This window comes from Scyliorhinus torazame, chromosome 18, assembly GCF_047496885.1.
Source record: "Scyliorhinus torazame isolate Kashiwa2021f chromosome 18, sScyTor2.1, whole genome shotgun sequence".
Lineage (NCBI taxonomy): Eukaryota > Metazoa > Chordata > Chondrichthyes > Carcharhiniformes > Scyliorhinidae > Scyliorhinus > Scyliorhinus torazame.
This window is the reverse complement of record NC_092724.1, coordinates 73,455,501-73,475,385: the sequence shown is the minus strand read 5'-3', so window position 1 is coordinate 73,475,385 and position 19,885 is coordinate 73,455,501. Positions and strand designations below refer to the sequence as shown.

The window sequence follows — 19,885 nt, the reverse complement described above, 5'->3', positions numbered from 1 at the left end:
TTTCCGTTATCTGGGCCACTGGGAGCTCTTCCGGGGCAGGTGTGACCTATATAAGGACGGGTTGCATCTAAACTGGAGAGGCATAAATATCCTGGCCGCGAGGTTTGCTAGTGTCACACGGGAGGGTTTAAACTAGTATGGCAGGGGGGCGGGTACCGGGGCAATAGGTCAAAAGGTGAAAGCATTGAGGGAGAACTAGGGAATAGGGCCAATATGGCTCTGAGGAAGAGCAGACAGGGAGATGTTGCTGAAAACAGCGGGTCTGGTGGCCTGAAGTGCATATGTTTTAATGCAAGAAGTATTACGGGTAAGGCAGATGAACTTAGAGCTTGGATTAGTACTTGGAACTATGATGTTGTTGCCATTACAGAGACCTGGTTGAGGGAAGGACAGGATTGGCTAAACGTTCCAGGATTTAGATGTTTCAGGCGGGATAGAGGGCGATGTAAAAGGGGTGGCGGAGTTGCGCTACTGGTTAGGGAGAATATCACAGCTATACTACGGGAGGACACCTCAGAGGGCAGCAAAGCTATATGGGTAGAGATCAGGAATAAGAAGGGTGCAGTCACAATGTTGGGGGTTTACTACAGGCCTCCCAACAGCCAGCGGGAGATAGAGGAGCAGATAGGTAGACAGATTTTGGAAACGAGTAAAAATAACAGGGTTGTTGTGATGGGAGACTTCAACTTCCCCAATATTGACTGGGACTCACTTAGCGCTTGGGGCCTGGATGGGGCAGAGTTTGTAAGGGGCATCCAGGAGGGCTCCTTAAAACAATATGTAGATAGTCCGACTAGGGAAGGGGCTGTACTGGACCTGGTATTGGGGAATGAACCTGGTGAGGTGGTAGAAGTTTCAGTAGGGGAGCATTTCGGGAACAGTGACCACAATTCAGTAAGTTTTAAAGTGCTGGTGGACAAGGATAAGAGTGGTCCTAGGGTGAATGTGCTAAATTGGGGGAAGGCTAATTATAACAATATTAGGCGGGAACTGAAGAACCTAGATTGGGAGCGGATGTTTGAGGGTAAATCAACATCTGACATGTGGGAGGGTTTCAAATGTCAGTTGAAAGGAATTCAGGACCGGCATGTTCCTGTGTGGAAGAAGGATAAGTGCGGCAAATTTCAGGAACCTTGGATAACGAGAGATATTGTAGGTCTCGTCAAAAAGAAAAAAGAGGCATAGAAGGCTGGGAACAGATGAAGCCTGTGTGGAATATAAGGAAAGTAGGAAGGAACTTAAGCAAGGAGTCAGGAAGGCTAGAAGGGGTCACGAAAAGTCATTGGCAAATAGGGTTAAGGAAAATCCCAAGCCTTTCTACACGTACATAAAAAGCAAGAGAGTAGCCAGGGAAAGGGTTGGCCCACTGAAGGATAGGCAAGGGAATCAATGTGTGGAGCCAGAGGAAATGGGCGAGGTACTAAATGAATACTTTGCATCAGTATTCATCAAAGAGATGGAATTGGTGGATGTTGAGTCTGGAGAAGGGTGTGTAGATATCCTGGGTCACATTGAGATCCAAAAAGACGAGACGTTGGGTGTCTTAAAAAATATTAAGGTAGATAAGTCCCCAGGGCCTGATGGGATCTACCCCAGAATACTGAAGGAGGCTAGAGAGGACATTGCTGAGACCTTGACAGAAATCTTTGGATCCTCACTGTCTTGAGGTGATGTCCCGGAGGGCTGGAGAATAGCCAATGTTGTTCCTCTGTTTAAGAAGGGTAGCAAGGATAATCCAGGGAACTACAGGCCGGTGAGCCTTACGTCAGTGGTAGGGAAATTACTGGAGAGAATTCTTCGAGACAGGATCTACTCCCATTTGGAAGCAAATGGATGTATTAGCAAGACGCAGCATGGATTTATGAAGGGGAGGTCGTGTCTCACTAACTTGATAGAGTTTTTGGAAGAGGTCACAAAGATGATTGATGCAGGTAGGGCAGTGGATGTTGTCTATATGGACTTCAGTAAGGCCTTTGACAAGGTCCCTCATGGTAGACTGGTACAAAAGGTGAAATCACACGGGACCAGGGGCGAGCTGGCAAGATGGATACAGAACTGGCTAGGTCATAGAAGGCAGAGAGTAGCAATGGAGGGGTGCTTTTCTAATTGGAGGGCCGTGACTAGTGGTGTTCTGCAGGGATCAGTGCTGGGACCTTTGCTGTTCGTAGTATATATAAGCGATTTGGAGGAAAATGTAACTGGTCTGAAGTTTGCAGACGACACAAAGGTTGGTGGAATTGCGGATAGCGATGAGGACTGTCAGAGGATAAAGCAAGATTTAGATCGTTTGCAGACATGGGCGGAGAGATGGCAGATGGAGTTTAATCCGGACAAATGTGAGGTAATGCATTTTGGAAGGTCTAATGCAGGTAAGGAATATACAGTGAATGGTAGAACCCTCAACAGTATTGAAAGTCAGAGAGATCTAGGTGTACAGGTCCACAGGTCACTGAAAGGGGCAACACAGGTGGAAAAGGTAGTCAAGAAGGCATACGGCATGCTTGCCTCCATTGGCCAGAGCATTGAGTATAAGAATTGGCAAGTCATGTTGCAGCTGTATAGAACCTTATTTAGGCCACACTTGAGTATAGCGCTCAATTCTAGTCGCCACAGTACCAGAAGGATGTGGAGGCTTTAGACCGGGTGCGGAAGAGATTTACCAGGCTGTTGCCTGGTATGGAGGGCATTAGACATGAGGAGCGATTGAATAAATTTGGTTTGTTCTCACTGGAACGATGGAGGTTGAGGGGCGACCTGATAGAGGTCTACAACATTATGAGGGGCATAGACAGAGTGGATAGTCAGAGGCTTTTCCCCAGGGTAGAGGGGTCAATTACTAGGGGGCATAGGTTTAAGGTGCGAGGGGCAAGGATTAGAGTAGATGTACGAGGCAAGCTTTTCACGCAGAGGGTAGTGGGTGCCTGGAACTCGCTGCCAGAGGAGGTGGTGGAAGCAGGGACGATAGTGACATTTAAGGGGCATCTTGACAAATACATGAATAGGATGGGAATAGAGGGATATGGACCCAGGAAGTGTAGAAGATTTTAGTTTAGACGGGCGGCATGGTTGGCACGGGCTTGGAGGGCCAAAGGGCCTGTTCCTGTGCTGTACTTTTCTTTGTTCTTTGATGTCAGATTGTGGGTGGAGCTGAGCTCTGGCTCTGCTTTTTAGTTTCGCTTTGAGAAAAGCTTGGGTGTGTCTGTGTTTTTTGGTTTCGTTTTAGTGTTGGAGCTGCAGCCAGCCAAAGAAGGTGTAATGTTGTCCCCCTCTGCCATGTAAAGACTATTTCTTGATCATTTGGTGAATTCAGAGTGATACCTGTTCTCAGTAGTGAATTTAAACCTGATGTGCTTCTGTTAAAACGTTTCTTTTAATGTCTTATGTATGTTAAAAGGAAAGTTTAAGGATTACTTAGTGTTGTATTCTTTGGGGGTTGTATTTGAATTGATGGTTGCGAAGATGTTCACTGTATGTTTTAAAAAGGTTAACTTGAGTTCATAGAATAAACTTTGTTTTGCTTTAAAAATGACTGTTAGACTACACCTGTAGAGTGGGCCGTATGCTTCCCATACCACAATCTAGTAAAAGTAGTGGGTCAGGTGAACTCCATGATACACTTTGGGGGTTCTCTAAACCCTGGCCCTTAACACTACCGTGCTGCCCCTCTCACTCTCACCTCTCCCTTAATCATTTTAGCCCTTGAGTTGAATCCTTCAGCAGCCATATTCCATCCAAAGTCCCCGGCCACAGTTAGCACTGATGGGGTACACGACTACAAACGCTCCCTTACTCAGGTCATGACAGTCCTCATGGCACATAATTCCCAGAGACTCCCTTCTCCCATGCCTTTAAACATTGTGTTTGGGGTCGGACAACACTGAAACAGCAGCAATGTATCTTTTCCAATCCACAGTCCCTTGGCTTTACAGTCTTCGGTATTCCATCTTTTCCAACTGTATAACACATACAGTGATACAATCTCTGCTCTATTCTCAGAGACCTGCTTCTCCAGAAGGATCTGGTCAAAAACCGTCAAACATAAAACTGTTCCACTTGCTTGGTTTTCTTTCGCATGAATTCTCAGAACTGTGCTGTCAAATAGAAAACACAGGCTGACCCAACCCCACTGCAATTAGCTTTCTATTTACTCTTTGCTTCTTAGCTATTCACTGTGATGATGCCCTCAGGTCACATGGGAATTTATTGCAAGCTGGTGATGTTATAATTAGGGAACCAAATATCACTCTTTCAGAGTACTCCCCTGACCTTGATATTTCTGCTGCCCCTTCTGTAACTTGCCCTTCCTATTCATTATTGCCTTGTGCTTGGGAGACATTGACTGCCTGTCACCATAGTGCAAAGCCTATTTGGTTCTCCCATCAATTATCTTCAGTTGATGATTAGGCATCTAGAACTTGTGCACATGGTCAATAGCTTTATTGAAAGTAAGTTTCTCTTCTCTCAGAAGACATGCCCTCACTGCAGGATCGCTTGTTCCTAAGACAATTCTACATCTGATCAGATCATCCTTCAGGTGCCCGAACTAACAAGATTTAGCTAGGTGTCTCACTGCAGTCAGGTACAGATCAATGTTTTCTCTCTCGCTCCCTGAGCACTAATGTTAGCATATAGCAGTCATACTAACATTGTGAGAAGTTTCAAGTGGGTCTTCAATGTCTCTAAACTTACACACAACTTCCTTTTAAAAAAATGTATTTTAATACAAACATGTCTCAAAACAGGTTACAGCAAATAAACACCCCGGGAAACATACTTCCCAGCAATCAACTGTACAGTCTGTACAAATGTTTTTCCCTTATCCCCCTCCCCTCATCTCACCCTACTCTCCATTCTCACCCGCCCCGTCTCACTTCCCCCTCCCCCACCCTATTCGCACTCTCCTTTACACTTTCCATAAAACCATAAGACATAGGAGCAGAATTAGGCCACTCAGCCCATCAAGTCTGCTCCACCGTTCAATCATAGAACATAGAACATAGAACAATACAGCGCAGTACAGGCCCTTCGGCCCGCGATGTTGCACCGAAACAAAAGCCATCTAACCTACACTATGCCATTATCATCCAATATTTTATCCAATAAACTTTTAAATGCCCTCAATGTTGGCGAGTTCACTACTGTAGCAGGTAGGGCATTCCACGGCCTCACTACTCTTTGCGTAAAGAGTGGCAGATATTTTCTCATCCCCATTCTCCTGCCTTCTCCACATAAACCCGGATCCCCTTATTAATCAAGAACCTACCTATCTCTGTCTTAAAGTGATTTGGCATCCACAGTCTTCTGCGGCAGAGGTCCACAGATTCACCACCCTGAAGAAATTCCTCCTCATCTCTGCTTTAAAGGATCGTCCCTTTAGTCTGAGATTGTGTCCTCTGGTTCTAGTTTCTCCGACAAGCGGAACATCCTCTCCACATCCACTCTATTCAGGTCTCGCAGTATCCTGTAAGTTTCAATAAGATCCTCCCTCATCCTTCTAAACTACAACAAGTACAGCCCCAGAGTCCTCAACAGAGATCATTCTTGTGAACCTCCTCTGGACCCTTTCCAAGACCAGCACATCCTTCCTTAGATACGGGACCCAAAACTGCTCACAATACTCCAAATGGGGTCTGACCAGCCTCAGAAATACATCCCTGGTCTTGTATTCTAGCCCGCTCGACATGACTGCTAACCTTGCATCTGCTTTCTTAACTGCTGACCGAACCTGCACATTAACCTTAAGAGATTCTTGAACAAGGACTCCCAAGTCCATTTCTGCTTCTGATGTCCTAAACATTTCCCCATTTATAAAAGTCTAGACCTAAATTCCTCCTTCCAAAGTACATAACCTCACATTTTTCCCAAATCCTTGCCACTCACCAAACCCCTCCCAAAATACCTCCCCCACCCCCAATCCGCTCGCCCCAACGGTTGCCCTGTTGGCGGTTGGAGGCGGGTGCTCAGGGGTAGTCTGTCCAATCACTGACCCCTACTCCGTTGTGATTGGTGCTCCTGTTGATAATTGTCCAATCAACAGTGCGGAGTGTGTTTGATGGACAGACGGAGGGTTGTGCTTCCGGTATGACGTCTGATAGTTGATTGACAGGTGGAGGGTCGTACCTCCAATGTGACGTCAAGTATTTGATTGACAGGAAGCTCCACGTTTACTTTTTGGACCGTCCAATGAGAAGCGGAGTGCACCCGCCTATTTTCTTGCAGCAGCCAATAGGAAGCGGTGTTGGCCTGTGATTGACGTGGCGCCATTTTGTCCGAGTATATGTTAGGGGGTCGGCTGCCAAAGCCGCGGTTTTTCTTTCTGCGCTCTCGGGTCTGCAATGGACGGGTAAGGAGTCCGTCCCTCACTCCCAACTCCCTTCCTCGGACATTTCGCCGGTCTCCGAGGCTGGGGAACGGGAGGGACAAGATTACACGTGAAGAAGTAACCGAGGCTGGGCCGCGCCGTCGTGGGCGGCTTCGAAGTGTCGGAAAAGTTGCGATCGAGCGGCGAACTCCGGCGGAGGGGGAGGGGGGGGGGGGGGGGAAGGGGAAACGGCCTGCGCACGCGGACTGTCGAGAGGGGGGCCTGCGGTGGGGAGTGGGTCCTTTTGAGGTTACCCAGGGGGGAGCTTCGTGTCATGGTGGGGAAATTCTCGCGTTAGGGGGTGGCAGTCCTTGGGGTGAGGGGGTCCCGCTTGAGGGGGGGGGGGGTATTCAGTCCTTCGGGTGAGGTGGGGGAGGTACTTAGGGTGAGGTGGAGGAGGGTCCATCGGGTCAGGGGGTGAGGGTCCCTCGGGTCGTGGGCGAGGGCCCCTCGGATCGTGGGTGAGGGTCCCTCGGGTCGTGGGTGAGGGTCCCTCGGGTCGTGGGTGAGGGTCCCTCGGGTCGTGGGTGAGGGTCCCTCGGGTCGTGGGTGAGGGCCCCTCGGGTCGTGGGTGAGGGTCCCTCGGGTCGTGGGTGAGGGTCCCTCGGGTCGTGGGTGAGGGTCCCTCGGGTCGTGGGTGAGGGCCCCTCGGGTCGTGGGTGAGGGTCCCTCGGGTCGTGGGTGAGGGTCCCTCGGGTCGTGGGTGAGGGTCCCTCGGGTCGTGGGTGAGGGTCCCTCGGGTCGTGGGTGAGGGTCCCTCGGGTCGTGGGTGAGGGCCCCTCGGGTCGTGGGTGAGGGCCCCTCGGGTCAGGGGGTGAGGGCCCCTCGGGTCAGGGGGTGAGGGTGGGTTGAGTTAATGGGGTCCGCTCGCGGCCTGTGTCACGCTCAGGTGGCGGTTGGTGGGGGTGGGGGGGTTGAATTCGGGCCCGAGCTCCGCGAAATGGCGGCGCCAGGCTCGGGGCCCGACTCGCTGTCCCGGCCACATGGCCATGGAGACCGGCTTCACCTTTTAACCTGGTTTCCTTTGTGCGGGTTTAGATTCTGGCCCCGGGTTTAAGACTGATTTGAACTGGATCTGATAATCCAGCTTGGTGTTTGATGCCGCTGTACTTGATTAGAACATTGCCTATATACCTACGGAACTGCTAGGAAACACCCAAGGCTACATCTTATGCGACCATTTCCGTCGCAAATAATTTTTAAATTACACCATCTGTTCGGTAAACTGCATTCCTGGTTTCAGTTGGTATTGACTGCTTTAATTTTAATCGACGTGATTCGCACCGAATCCTGGAGAAGGAGCATGTCCCAGCTCCAAACGGTCTAGATTTGGGCCTTTATGGTGAATCAGCCATTTGGTTTCTTTTGAAGTTTGTCTGTGGTCATGAGACTTTATGAATGAGGAAATGGGCGCTTAAAATGACTCCACCCTCCTGGTGATCAAGTGCTTGTTTTGAGACCAGTTGCATAACCCTCGAGCGTTCTTGTGTATCCACATACAATGGGATTTTGTCCCTGTGAGTTGTGTGGAGTGCAGGAAAAATATATAACTGCTCTCTGGTTTAGTCTGCGGCTAACCTGTGAATACAAGCATAATACTAGCAACCTAAATCTCATAAAGGATGGTGGTTTGGAATTACAGTCAACTAATGACCACATGTTTGCAGTCTTCAACAGAGGGTGGTTGTTTTCTCTTTTGTAATCTAAGGAAACAGATTTTGTTCTGTAGAATTCAAATGTTCCTTGCTGGGTCACATTTCACAAAATCTAATTTTTTAGAGAATGAGTTTTACGGATGGCATTTCCCTATTTTACTAGGTCTGGATATGTGCTGATCCTGTATGACACTCTGGCCTCCGCATAACTGCATGTTTTTTTCACATGGTATCTAATTATTGTCCTCTTCTGGTCCTAAAGAATGGAATGTTCAGAAACCTAGGTTAAAGTGGCACAGAAGGATGTGTAGTGAGTTAGACAAATGCAGACACTTTGTACAATGCTCCCAGTACAAAAAGTCGCATCCATCTTATGTGGGCTAATTTTGGGTGCAGTTAAGAGGAAAATAAACATTTTAGTATTCTGTGGCTAGATGTTTCCTCCTCTTAGTTGCTCATTTTGGTGCTTTGAGAATCTGATTTCTCTTTCTTTGCCTTTTTCTGTTACCTTCCAAATCTTTGCCTATTGGATTCAATATTTTTGCAGAGGCGTAGCATGTTCCTGTTGGGAGCTTGACACTGGAGATGAAGTAAATTTTTGTGTAGGCTCAAAAGTCTGACCCTTCCCTTAAAACTGCAGGTGCACTTGGAATGTTCTCTTAGTTGATTTGTTACGTGTGAACTTGTTCTAACTTTTTTTCTTTCTGTTCCATTTACAGCATTGTCCAAGATATAACAGTTGGTACAAAGGTAGGCTTCATTACTGTAAACTTTCATAAATGGGTCTGTCCAGTTACACTATTGTAACTGGGCTTTACTTCCATTGATGTAAGTCAACTTCAGTTTCCATCTTTTGGGTTAAGTTTTAGAACTGTCCAATAGTTAATACTTAAAGGAGGAGTGTTGTTTTTTTCTCTCCCAAGTCATGACTTTCTAAGCTGAAAGTGAGTAGCTGACATGGAAAGTAGCATCCTGATTTACTTCCTGGATTTGCCAGTTAGACCAAAATGGAGGCGTTTCAATTCCGCTCATTGTCTGATTGGAGGAGAAAATTAGCTTTCCCCTTGATCTCACTCCCCTTGCCAGTTGGGAGAGGATCTGTAAAAGCATTGGGTGTGGTATTCCTATTCAACTTATCCAGGACTAGGACATGTGAAAAGTCTGTCCGGGGGAAATATTAGGAGGGCCTGAGGAGACATTACTTAAGTTCCACAGGAGTGGCATTCTTATTGCTGATAATTCAATTTTCAACTTGAATTAAATCTATGATGCTTAATGATAAAGATGCATTGGAGAGGTTATCTCAGAAGGGTGTAGTTTACTTGAGTTAGAGTAAGTGTTTTACAGCCCTCTTAATCTCTTGCCCCTAACCTTGAATCTACACCCCCCTGCTTCTTGGCTACTTTTTAAAAAAGAAATTTAGAATGGCCAACTATTTTATTTTTTTCCAATTGAGGAGCAATTTAATGTGGCCAATCCACCTAACCTGCACATCTTTGGGTTGTGGGGGTGAAACCCATGCAGGCACGGGGAGAATGCAAACTCCACCTGGACAGTGACCCTGGGCCTGGATTTGAACCCGGTTCCGCCGCGCCACGGTCACTAGTGCTAATCACTGCACCGTTTGACGCCCCTGGTTATTGACTGCTCTGCTTAGGGTGAATAAGGAGGAACTTTTCCCTATCTATGCCCCTCATAATTTTATACACCGTTTCGGCTCCAAGGTAAATTTACCCAACCTATTCGATCTCTGATAGCTGAAACACTCCAGCTCGGGCAACATAACTGATGAATCCCCTCTGCACCCTTTCTACTGCAATCACTTACTATTGTGTGGCAACCAGAACTACACCAGCTGTGGCCTAACCAGTTTTTTATACAGCTTCATAACGCCTCGGCTCTTTTCTTCTGTGCTTTGGTTAATAAAGTCAGGTGTCCCATATGCCTTTACAACTTTATCTACCTTTCCTGCTGACTTTACTTCCTAGAGTCCTACCATTCTTTGTATATTTCCTTGCCATAGAGGTTTAGAGCAGAGAAAAAGCCCTTAGGCCCATCTTGTCTGCGCCAGTCAAAAATAATATGAGGGTCTCTGCCTCTGTCACTCTTTCAGGCAGGGGAGTTCCAAACTCCCACCACTTTCTGGTGATCTTTTCCTCCCATGCCCACTAAACCGCCTGGCCTTTACCTTAAATCTATGCTGTCTGGTCATTGATCTGACAACTAAGGGGAAGTTTCTTCCTGTCAAGGTGGCGCGTGGATTAGCCCTGCTGCCTCATGGCGCTGAGGTCCCAGGTTTGATCCCGGCTCTGGCTCACTGTCCATGTGGAGTTTGCACATTCTCTCCTTATTTGCATGGGTTTCACCCCCACAACCCAAAAGATGTGCACGTTAAATTGCCCCTTAATTGGAAAAAATTAATTGGGTATTCTAAATTTATTAAAATTTAAAAAAGGAAAGCGGCAATTCTCTGAAGTTAATAGAGGTGGCACAGTGGTTAGCACTGCTGCTTCACAGCTCCAGGGACCTAGGGTCAATTCCGGTCTTGGGTGACGGGAATTTGCACCTCCCGTGTCTGTGGGTGTTCCCCCACAGTCCGAAGATATGCAAGTTAGATGGATTGGCCATGCTAATTTGTCCCTTGGTGTCCAAAAGGTTAGGTGGGGATAGGGTGGGATTAAATGGGGTGCTCTTTCTAAGTGCCGGTGCAGACTCGATAGGCCGAATGGCCTGCACCGTAAATTCTATGAAGTGTCTAGATCTAAACTCCATTTTCTACCTGTCCAAAGAACAAAGAAAAGTACAGCACAGGAGCAGGCCCTTCGGCCCTCCAAGCCTGCGCCGACCATGCCGCCCGTTTAAACTAAAATCTTATACACTTCCTGGGCCCGTATCCCTCTATTCCCATCCTAATCATGTATATGTCAAGATGCCCCTTAAATGTCACGATCGTCACTGCTTTCACCACCACCTCTGTCAGCAAGTTCCAGGCACCCACTACCCTCTGTATATATAAAAAACCTTGCCTCGTACATCTCCTCTAAACCTTGCACCTTAAACCTATGCCCCCTAGTAATTGGCCCCACTACCCTGGGAAAAAGCCTCTGACTATCCACTCTGTCTATGCCCCTCATAATTTTGTAGACCTCTTATCAGGTTGCTCCTCAACCTCCGTTGTTCCAGTGTCAACAAACAGAGTTTATTCGACCGCTCCTCATAGCTAATGCCCTCCATACCAGGCAACATTCTGGTAAATCTCTTCTGCACCCTCGCTAAAGCCTCACATCCTTCTGGTAGTGTGGCGACCAGAATTGAACACTATCATCATCATAGAATTTACAGTGCAGAAGGAGGCCATTCAGCCCATCGAGTCTGCACCGGCTCTTGGAAAGAGCACCCTACCCAAGGTCAACACCTCCACCCTATCCCCATAACCCAGTAACCCCACCCAACACTAAGGGCAATTTTGGATACTAAGGGCAATTTATCATGGCCAATCCACCTAACCTGCACATCTTTGGACTGTGGGAGGAAACCGGAGCACACTACTCCCAAGTGTGGCCTAACTAAGGTTCGATGCAGCTGCAACATGACTTCTCAACGCCCCGGCCAATGAAGGCAAGCATGCCGTATGCCTTCTTGGCTACCTTCTCCACCTGTGTTGCTCCTTTCAGTGACCTGTGGACCTGTACACCTAGATCTCTCTGACTTTCAATACTGTTGAGGGTTCTACCATTCACTGTATATTCCCTACCTGCATTAGACCTTCCAAAATGCATTACCTCACATTTGTCCGGATTAAACTCCCATCTGTCATCTCCACCCAAATCTCCAAACGATCTAAATCCTGCTGTATCCTTTGACAGTCCTCATTCCTATCTGCAATTCCACCAACCTTTGTGTCGTCTGCAAATTTACTAATCAGACCAGTTATATACTACGAACAGCAAAGGTACCAGCACTGATCCCTGCGGAACAGTTTGTTTATGGTTCTGCTGTGCAACAAGACTGTCTTAATATCTGGTGAAGCGGCTTTCAGTACAATTACCCATTGCTAAAATCACTGCATTTATCTTGTGCATGTCTGTGCAGGCTGTGAATACCGGAACACTGGGCGAGTTGTGTATAGTCTGCTTATTTCCTAAAGGAGGTGCAAGGGAAGCACCACCTGGATTAGGATATGGAGTCTGCTACCATGAGTGTAGGGACCGAGATTTTGGGTTTTTCAGCAAGTCCTTGTCTCAAATTGCCTCTAACTGGATGTATAAGATAGTCTGTCTAGTGCAAGTTTGCAGATGTGATTTTTGATTTCAAGAGATGGTTTGGTTGGTGCTTATTTAGAGGAGGGCCCAATCTAGTCAGCTTACTTTGTAGAAGTACTTAGAAGAAATATTTCTGGTATTGTCTGTGCTGGTCAACTCATTAAATTTCCAGCTTGTATACTAGCAGTTCTAGAATCTGGTTTACATACCATCGATTCAAATCCTATCCCATTTTTATTTTCCTGTTAAAGGTTTGAATTTTTTTCCTTCTTGAGCAGTTTCATAAATGACTTGAAATGAAATGAAAATCGCTTATTGTCACAAGTAGGCTTCAAATGACGTTACTGTGAAAAGCCCCTAGTCGCCACATTCCGGCGCCTGTTCGGGGAGGCTGGTATGGGAATTGAACCGTGCTGCTGGCCTGCCTTGGTCTGCTTTCAAAGCCAGCGATTTAGCCCTGTGCTAAACCAGCCCCCTTGACCGTCTAGTTTCTGGTTTACTGGCTCTTGTGCCTTTTTACGGTAGAGACAAAATTGAGATTGGATAACGATAATTAAATAACAGGGGCTAGGCGTTTTTCACTTGGAGGTCTAATATGTGATTTATAATGCATCAAACTGCTTAGTTTTACAATGCTGATGCAGGATTCCCTTTCCTGTATTAAACAATTGTAGAGTGACAGGTTGGAAGACAGCTTGTCATCAGCTAGAGTGGGTACCTGATTGGGACCTGTTGGATGAAGGTGATGCCTTCCAGTGTCGGAAAGTATGGAGTCTCCAACTGTCCAAAGTTCTGCATTTTTTTCCTGTAAAATTTTATCAAATAGACCCCGAACCCCCCCCCCCAAACTTGTATAAAATAAATGAATAATCAACCCCCCATCCGAACTTGTAAAACAAAAACTGCGACCGTTTTTGTAAAAAAAAAAAGCGTCCGCACTGCGCATGCATGCCTGATCATTGGCGTGCACGAGCATAGTTTTGCACATGCGCGCCAATGATCTACTAAAAGACTCCAGTAGGTTGTCAAACATGATTTCCCCCTCAAATCCCCGATGACTAAAATGTCCTGTAATCACATCCTTTATGATGACTAGCACTTTCCCTACTAATGTTAGGCTAACTGGTCTGTAATTCCCTGTTTTCTCTCTCCTTTTTTTAAATAGCGGGATTATGTTTTTCTAGCATCCAAATCTACCAGGATTGTTCCAGAATTTTGGATGGGTGAGATGCAATGCATCCAGTATTTCAATGGCTGCCACCTTTAGTATTTGGGATGTAGATTCAGGCCCTGGGGATTTATTGGCTTCCAGTCCTGTTAATTTCTCCCCCTTTTTTGTAATTTCTTTCCATTCCTCCTTACTAGACACATGGTTCTGTAACATTTCTGCGATGATGGTCATTGCCTGCTGCATGTTGTGGGGATGTTATGATCAGCCCAAGCATGAATATTATCCAGGATATGGACATGCACTGCTTCAGTATCGAAGTGTAACGAATGGTGCTGAACAAAATTATCAGTGGGCATCCCCACTTCTGATCTGGTGGAGAAAAAGTCATTGATCAAGCAACTGAAGATGGTTGGGCCTTGGACACTGATGGAATGCACTGATAAATTTGAGACAATGTTATAATTGGTGTTCTTGTATGAGGCCTGTCATTGGTACGCTTCTATATCTGTTTAATAGAATGAGTATTTTGGGTTAGGGACCAAAGGACTCTGAACGTAAAAGGTAAATCTGCCAGACCACCAGTGTGTATTTAACAAAACATGATCATGCGCAGGTACATGCGCAAATTCAAGCTGATGAGTTATGTTGAGAAATCTCCAAACTCCCTCGTTAGATGCATTTTGGGGCACTGATGTTGCATCCTGTTTTTGCTGCTGAGTAATTTTTTAGGCATTTCCTTTGATTGTTCTATTGCTGTGCAGGTTTCCGCTAAGGAAATGTTGAGCAAACAACAGAAATGTCTGTTTAGACTGATGACCAGGAATTTTTGCTTTTCTTCCCTCCCGTGCACTCTTGTCTTAAATGGGCATCAGTTGTGTGAAGTGAGTCTTTGAAGAGTGTAAATGAGGTACTTGGTAAACATGATAGTTGCTAGGAAATAGTTTATTCATCATGTTAAAGTGATGCTGTTCAAGTACGCAATTTGGCTGAACTTATTTAGCTTGGCGAGGGTGGCATGGTAGTGCAGTGGTTAGCTGTGCTACCTCATGGTGCTGAGGACCTGGGTTTGATCCTGGACCCAGGTCACTGTCCATGTGGAGTTTGCACCCCCCCCCCCCCCCCAAATGAGGATCTGTTTAGCACAGGGCTAAATCACTGGCTTTGAAAGCAGGCCAGCAGCACGGTTCAATTCCCGTAACAGCCTCCCCGAACAGGCGCCAGAATGTGGCGAATAGGGGCTTTTCACAGTAACTTCATTTGAAGCCTACTTGTGACAATAAGCGATTTTCATTTCATTCATTTTCATGTCTGCATGGGTTTCCTCCGGGTGCTCCAGTTTCCTCCCACAGTCCAAAGATGTGCAGGCTAGCTGGATTGACCATGCTAAATTGTCCCTTCGTGACCATAAAGGTTAGGTGCTTTCAGTAGGGTGCTCTTTCCAAGGCTGGTGCGGACTCGATGCGCTGAATGGCCTCCTGCATTGTAAATTCGAGGATTCTAAATTGCCCTTTCGTTGAAATAAATAATTGGGCACTCTAAATTTATTTTTAAAAATTTAGCTGGGCGAATCTTGTCTTCCTGACATGAATTATATTTTTTTATTTTTAAATTAATTATATTGACTGGGCTAATATTGTCTTCCTGACATGAATTATATTTTTTTATTTTTAAATTAATTATATTGACTGTTCAGAAACATTATGATTTTGTCACAGTTCAAATTGGTTTACAGGCTGTTGTTTATGATGAGCTTAAACTCCCTCAATAGCTCTTCCTGTAATTGAACCCTCCTTTAGGGTTTAGGCTAAAATTTCAGTAAACAAAAGGCTCAAAGTCACAATCGTCATAGCAATTCCTTTTGTGTGCTGATTTTGTTTGTTGCTATTCCTGGCTGAGCACTGAAATAGCTTCAGGGGATAAAACCAGAAAATGCTGAAAAACACAACAGGTCTGGCAGCATCTCTGGAGAATTTTTTTTTTAAAAAAACGTTACAAAATGTTTCAACATGAAATTTGCAGAAAGAGCCATAAAATTTACTCTTCTCCATACAGTATTGCAGTGTGCAGTTGTACGGTTTTGCTATTTTCAGCATACGTTCCATGTCTGGCACAGTCTGGGGACACAAGATTTCAAAATTACAGTTCAATACATTTCAACTTCCCTTTGTAGGCATTCCCTCTCTCGTGCCTTGATGCAGTTTCAATACTTTTATATTTGCATTCAATGTTAGGCATAGCTCCAAGGGCTCTACAAATTTCCACCACCTCATTGCAGTATGGCCAGTGACTGTTCTCCATTGCACCTCTGCGATGACTGCCCCAGACTTTAGTGTATTTCTCAGCATGTAGTCCTGGACCATGGAATGTGCTGACAGTCTGCAACTCCCCACCCCCACTAGGTAGTGATACAAGATTTTTTGGGGGGAGTCGTGAATTCCAAGACTGCAGTGGCTGCCATGGAGGTTGGACTGAATGTTAAACTGTTGTGAGGTCCCTTAAAAATCCTCTTTTTAAAAAAAAAAAAATGGTGGTCATGGGCTAGTTGAAATTGAGGCTTGATTCCTACTCCAAAAAAAACAATGAAAATGTAGGTCAAAGACCCTGCAGTTTGCTGCACCTTCCCCTCCAAATGCTCAATTTCTCTTTTCTCTTTCTTTCCCCCCCCCCCCCCACACCCCGCCTTTTTTTTGTTGCCATTCCTGGCTGCGTACAGAAATAGCTTTAGAGGATAAAACCAGAATGCTGAAAAAATGCAAAAGGTTTGGCAGGGTCTGTGGAGAATTATTTTCCAAAAGTACATTACAAAATGTTTCAACTTCCCCCCCCCCCCCCCCCCTCTCCTTCCTTCTGCCCTTGATCTAAGCTATACACACACTCCATCAGTCTGATGTCACAGCAAATTTCAAACTGCAACCGGGTTGCAGTAGGGGAAAGGTTCAGGAAGCGCTGATTTTAAGTGGTATTGCAAGATTTTGAGACGGCCAGCCAGTGGCTAGCTGCTGAAATGAAAGTTTTTTTTTTCTGTGCTGTACCTTGCTGTGTTGGAAACTGATGCTTTCTGTTATAGGTCAAGGACATTGTAAAATCTTTTTAAAAAAAAATTTTTTTTAAATTGTGGTGTAAACAACTAATTTTTTCCAATTAATGGGCAATTTAGCGTGGCCAATCCACCTACCCTGCACATCTTTGGTTTGTGGGGGTGAAACCCACGCCAACACGGGGAATGTGCAAACTCCACACGGACAGTGACCCAGAGCCAGGACCTCGGTGCCGTAAGGCAGCAATGCTAGCCACCGTGCTGCCCCCGACGTTGTAAAATCTGATCCACTGAAAGGTGTTGGCTGTTCAGCTGATTAAAATTAGTTGAGCCTCTTGGTTTAGTTGAGCCTCTTGGTTTGAGCTGTGTGAATGAAATGTTACTGTTCTGTATTTAAGGCGTCTGTCTATTTTTGAAGTACCCTTACACTATGGTCATAGAATAATGTCTGTCAGCTCTACTGTCTATGCCTAAAACGTAATGATTCTAAACCCTCTATAAAACCACAAATCGACTCACCTTTGAGAGATCCTGCATCACATTAACTCTTTATTATGGTCAAATGTTGCTTCATTTTAAACCACCCAAAATGAGGTGGATTTTCTTAAAACAGTCATGCTACTAATACCTGATCATGCCACAAGATAATCCTGTCAGTTTGCCAAGTGATTATACATGTGCTGTGAACTGATCTACTTGCATTTATAGGACACATTATATAGCATCAACATAAAGGCTGTTAACAAACTTGTGGCTGTCCCAAAGGGGCACAAGTTTTCTTCAAATTAGGTTGGTGTAGCATTCCATCTGGAAAGCAGTAATAGATCACCATGCGCTCTCCAACCCATGTTCAACAGGCACAGACATTTGGGATGGAGTGATATGACTGGTTCTCATTTCACATGGATTAGTTTACACTATCTCTCCCTTTGTTCCTGGATTGAATGTTTTACGGGCACTCATCATTGATTCTCCTTGTATTTCCAAGCATGTTTCTGTCACGGTTAATATTTCATCCGGTGGCTGGAGAGTTGAACAGTTTAAGCAAAGGATGTGTTCATTGCAGCGCAAACTGTCCAAACTAGTTTGGAAATTAATATATGATCAGTCCTGAGTTTTGGCTGAATTATGTGGAGGTGAACAGGGTGAAATCAGATGGATCGTTTGAGTCTTGATTGGAGAATACAATAGGTATAGTATGGTTGACATCTTCAGTATCTGGTCATGATGGAGGCCATTTTAAATAATAAATGCTGACAATGTTTCCCTGTTATGTGATCTTGCTAGCTATTGTAGTCAGCTCTTGTGTATTATTTAGGGTTTTTTTTTCCATGATGGAATCAAAAGGTTCACACTGGCAGTGCTTATTGATGTATAAATTATTCAGCTGCACTTTTTTGCCATATTTTCTGTAGGATACGGTGTAATAGAAAAACAGTTGTGACCAGATCCTTGTGTCTACCTTTAGTGAACACACTCCCATAGGATCAATTCAATTAAGCGCTGTCCTACTTTCCTGAATGATTTCCACTAACCCACTGCACCTGCTATTAAATACTGGGGTAGTCTGGTGGCTGGCTTAGTTGGAAACTATCATTTTCTTTATAGATGAAAAATATAGGGCTGACGTGTAGGATAGTGATGCTCTTTTAGATTGCCCCTCCTACTTTTCCCCCAGAGAACTCCAATTATTAGGTGCATTTACTATTGTTGAAGCTATCAACTGTTAAAAGCATTTAGCTCCACTCGTTTTATTCTCATGTGGATTGAGGGGAGGCGGCTTGGTGATATCTTTGTGTCCATGGTGTAAATTCATACCAGAGCTGACTGCACCTACTGTGCTGTAACCTTCTGGTGTAATTTAAATGTTTATCTTCAGCTGGGTCATTTCCTGAAGGCAGGCACACTGAATGATCCCTGTGCAACTCTGCTTATACAAATAAATCCAAGCATTCCACTGCAGTGAGAGCATTGAGATTGGGCACATTACTAAACTCTTTCTTTTGAGCTTATGTATTCTTAAATCTGTTTCCACTTAAATTCTTGGATATTCTGTTCAGAACTGGAAAAGCCAACAGCTGTGTTTCTTCCTGCTGCACTTGAATATAGATCACTTGTACAAATAGGGAGATGGTAGATCCGTCTGAACTATTACCCGATGTCTCGCAAGCACCAATCTGGAGAACGTGCTGCTGAACACAAAATCATGAGAAACTAAACTTGTGCTCCCTAGAGTAAAAAAGGTTATGGGGACTTTGGTTCTGTCTAGGATTTTGAGCAGGTAGTTAGAGAATACGTTACTGCTGGGGTCATTGTTATTGATGGCACTGAAGGTGGCCATTCTGCCTGGCAGGTCCATGCTGCCTTCCCTGGAGCAGTCTAGTTTTTCCCATTCCCCCACTCTGATCCCTTTAGCTCTGCAAGTGTTATTAAGTGCCCGTTCATTTCCTTTTGAAATCATTGATTGTTTCCACTTCCACTAAGTTTAAAATGACGCCCTACCACTCTGGAGGGAAGTTGGGAAACACTCGTGTAGTACAGTAGAAGTATGTAACACTCCTAGAGATGCTAGCTTCATCTTAAATTTGAGATCAATTGACTGCTGACAAGGCTATTGGAGCTCATGGAGTTGAGCTGCAGCTCTGATTTGAATAATGGAACAATTGTGGGACAAATGGCCTACTCCTGTTTCTGTTTGTTTCTGATAGCACAGCAATGTTTAATCATTGTATTGCATGTTCTGTACTAAATATCAAGTTCTGAATTGTTGGGGATTGAGGAATGAAGACGGTTGACCTGCTCCTTGTGTGGATCTGAGCTCTGTGGTTGGAGGAGTATATCAGACATTTGTGGTGCTGATCACATGAGCTTAAATGAGCTTGCTGATGTTTTATGACAAAGGATGCTATAGTGTGAAATGTGCAGTTTGCATTAGAAACAAAACTGCAGATACTAGAAATAATAAGCAGGCTGTGAAGCATCTATGGGGAGAAACTAGGTTTGCATGGCAGGTAGGTCATTAGGCTGAAACATTGCCCTCCCATGTTTCCTTCTCTGCCGATGCAGACTGACTTGTTTACATTTTCTGTTTTTATTTTGTATATGAAAACTTGGATAGATTGGAAAATTAGATTTATTTTTCTTTTCTCTGCAGCGGGGGTCTGACGAGCTTCTATCTGCTTGTGCTACCAACGGTCCCTTTATCATGAGCAACTCTGCTCCCTCTGCTGGTGAATACAGTAAGTATCTCCATTTTATATACTTTTATGAATGATAACGAAAGAATTGGAACTGAGGTGTGAGGTGACTGAGCTCTTGAAGTCTCATCAGCTGAAGTATTTGAATGGAAGTTTCTGTCGTTCATTTAATGATGAACTCTTGGACTTTATTTTAAATCAA

General features: G+C 45.0%; 1 protein-coding gene and 1 long non-coding RNA gene across 5 annotated transcripts in view; one reads left to right on the top strand and one right to left on the bottom strand.

Moving 5' to 3' along the window:
* LOC140395304 (uncharacterized) overlaps positions 1 to 5,389 on the bottom strand; it is a 242,452-nt gene extending 237,063 nt beyond the window's left edge. Inside the window, exon 1 of the long non-coding RNA XR_011936151.1 lies at positions 5,264 to 5,389. This is a non-coding gene — a long non-coding RNA (uncharacterized lncRNA). The remainder of the gene's footprint in view (positions 1 to 5,263) is intronic.
* Positions 5,390 to 6,227: 838 nt separating this feature from the next.
* LOC140395300 (polypyrimidine tract-binding protein 1-like) overlaps positions 6,228 to 19,885 on the top strand; it is a 40,580-nt gene continuing 26,922 nt past the window's right edge. For all 4 annotated transcript variants that reach the window (XM_072482900.1, XM_072482898.1, XM_072482899.1 and 1 more), the window contains exons 1-3: positions 6,228 to 6,343; positions 8,736 to 8,766; positions 19,641 to 19,725. In XM_072482900.1, the coding sequence (XP_072339001.1) occupies positions 6,336 to 6,343; positions 8,736 to 8,766; positions 19,641 to 19,725 (124 nt within the window). In that variant the 5' untranslated portion in view covers positions 6,228 to 6,335. The remainder of the gene's footprint in view (positions 6,344 to 8,735; positions 8,767 to 19,640; positions 19,726 to 19,885) is intronic.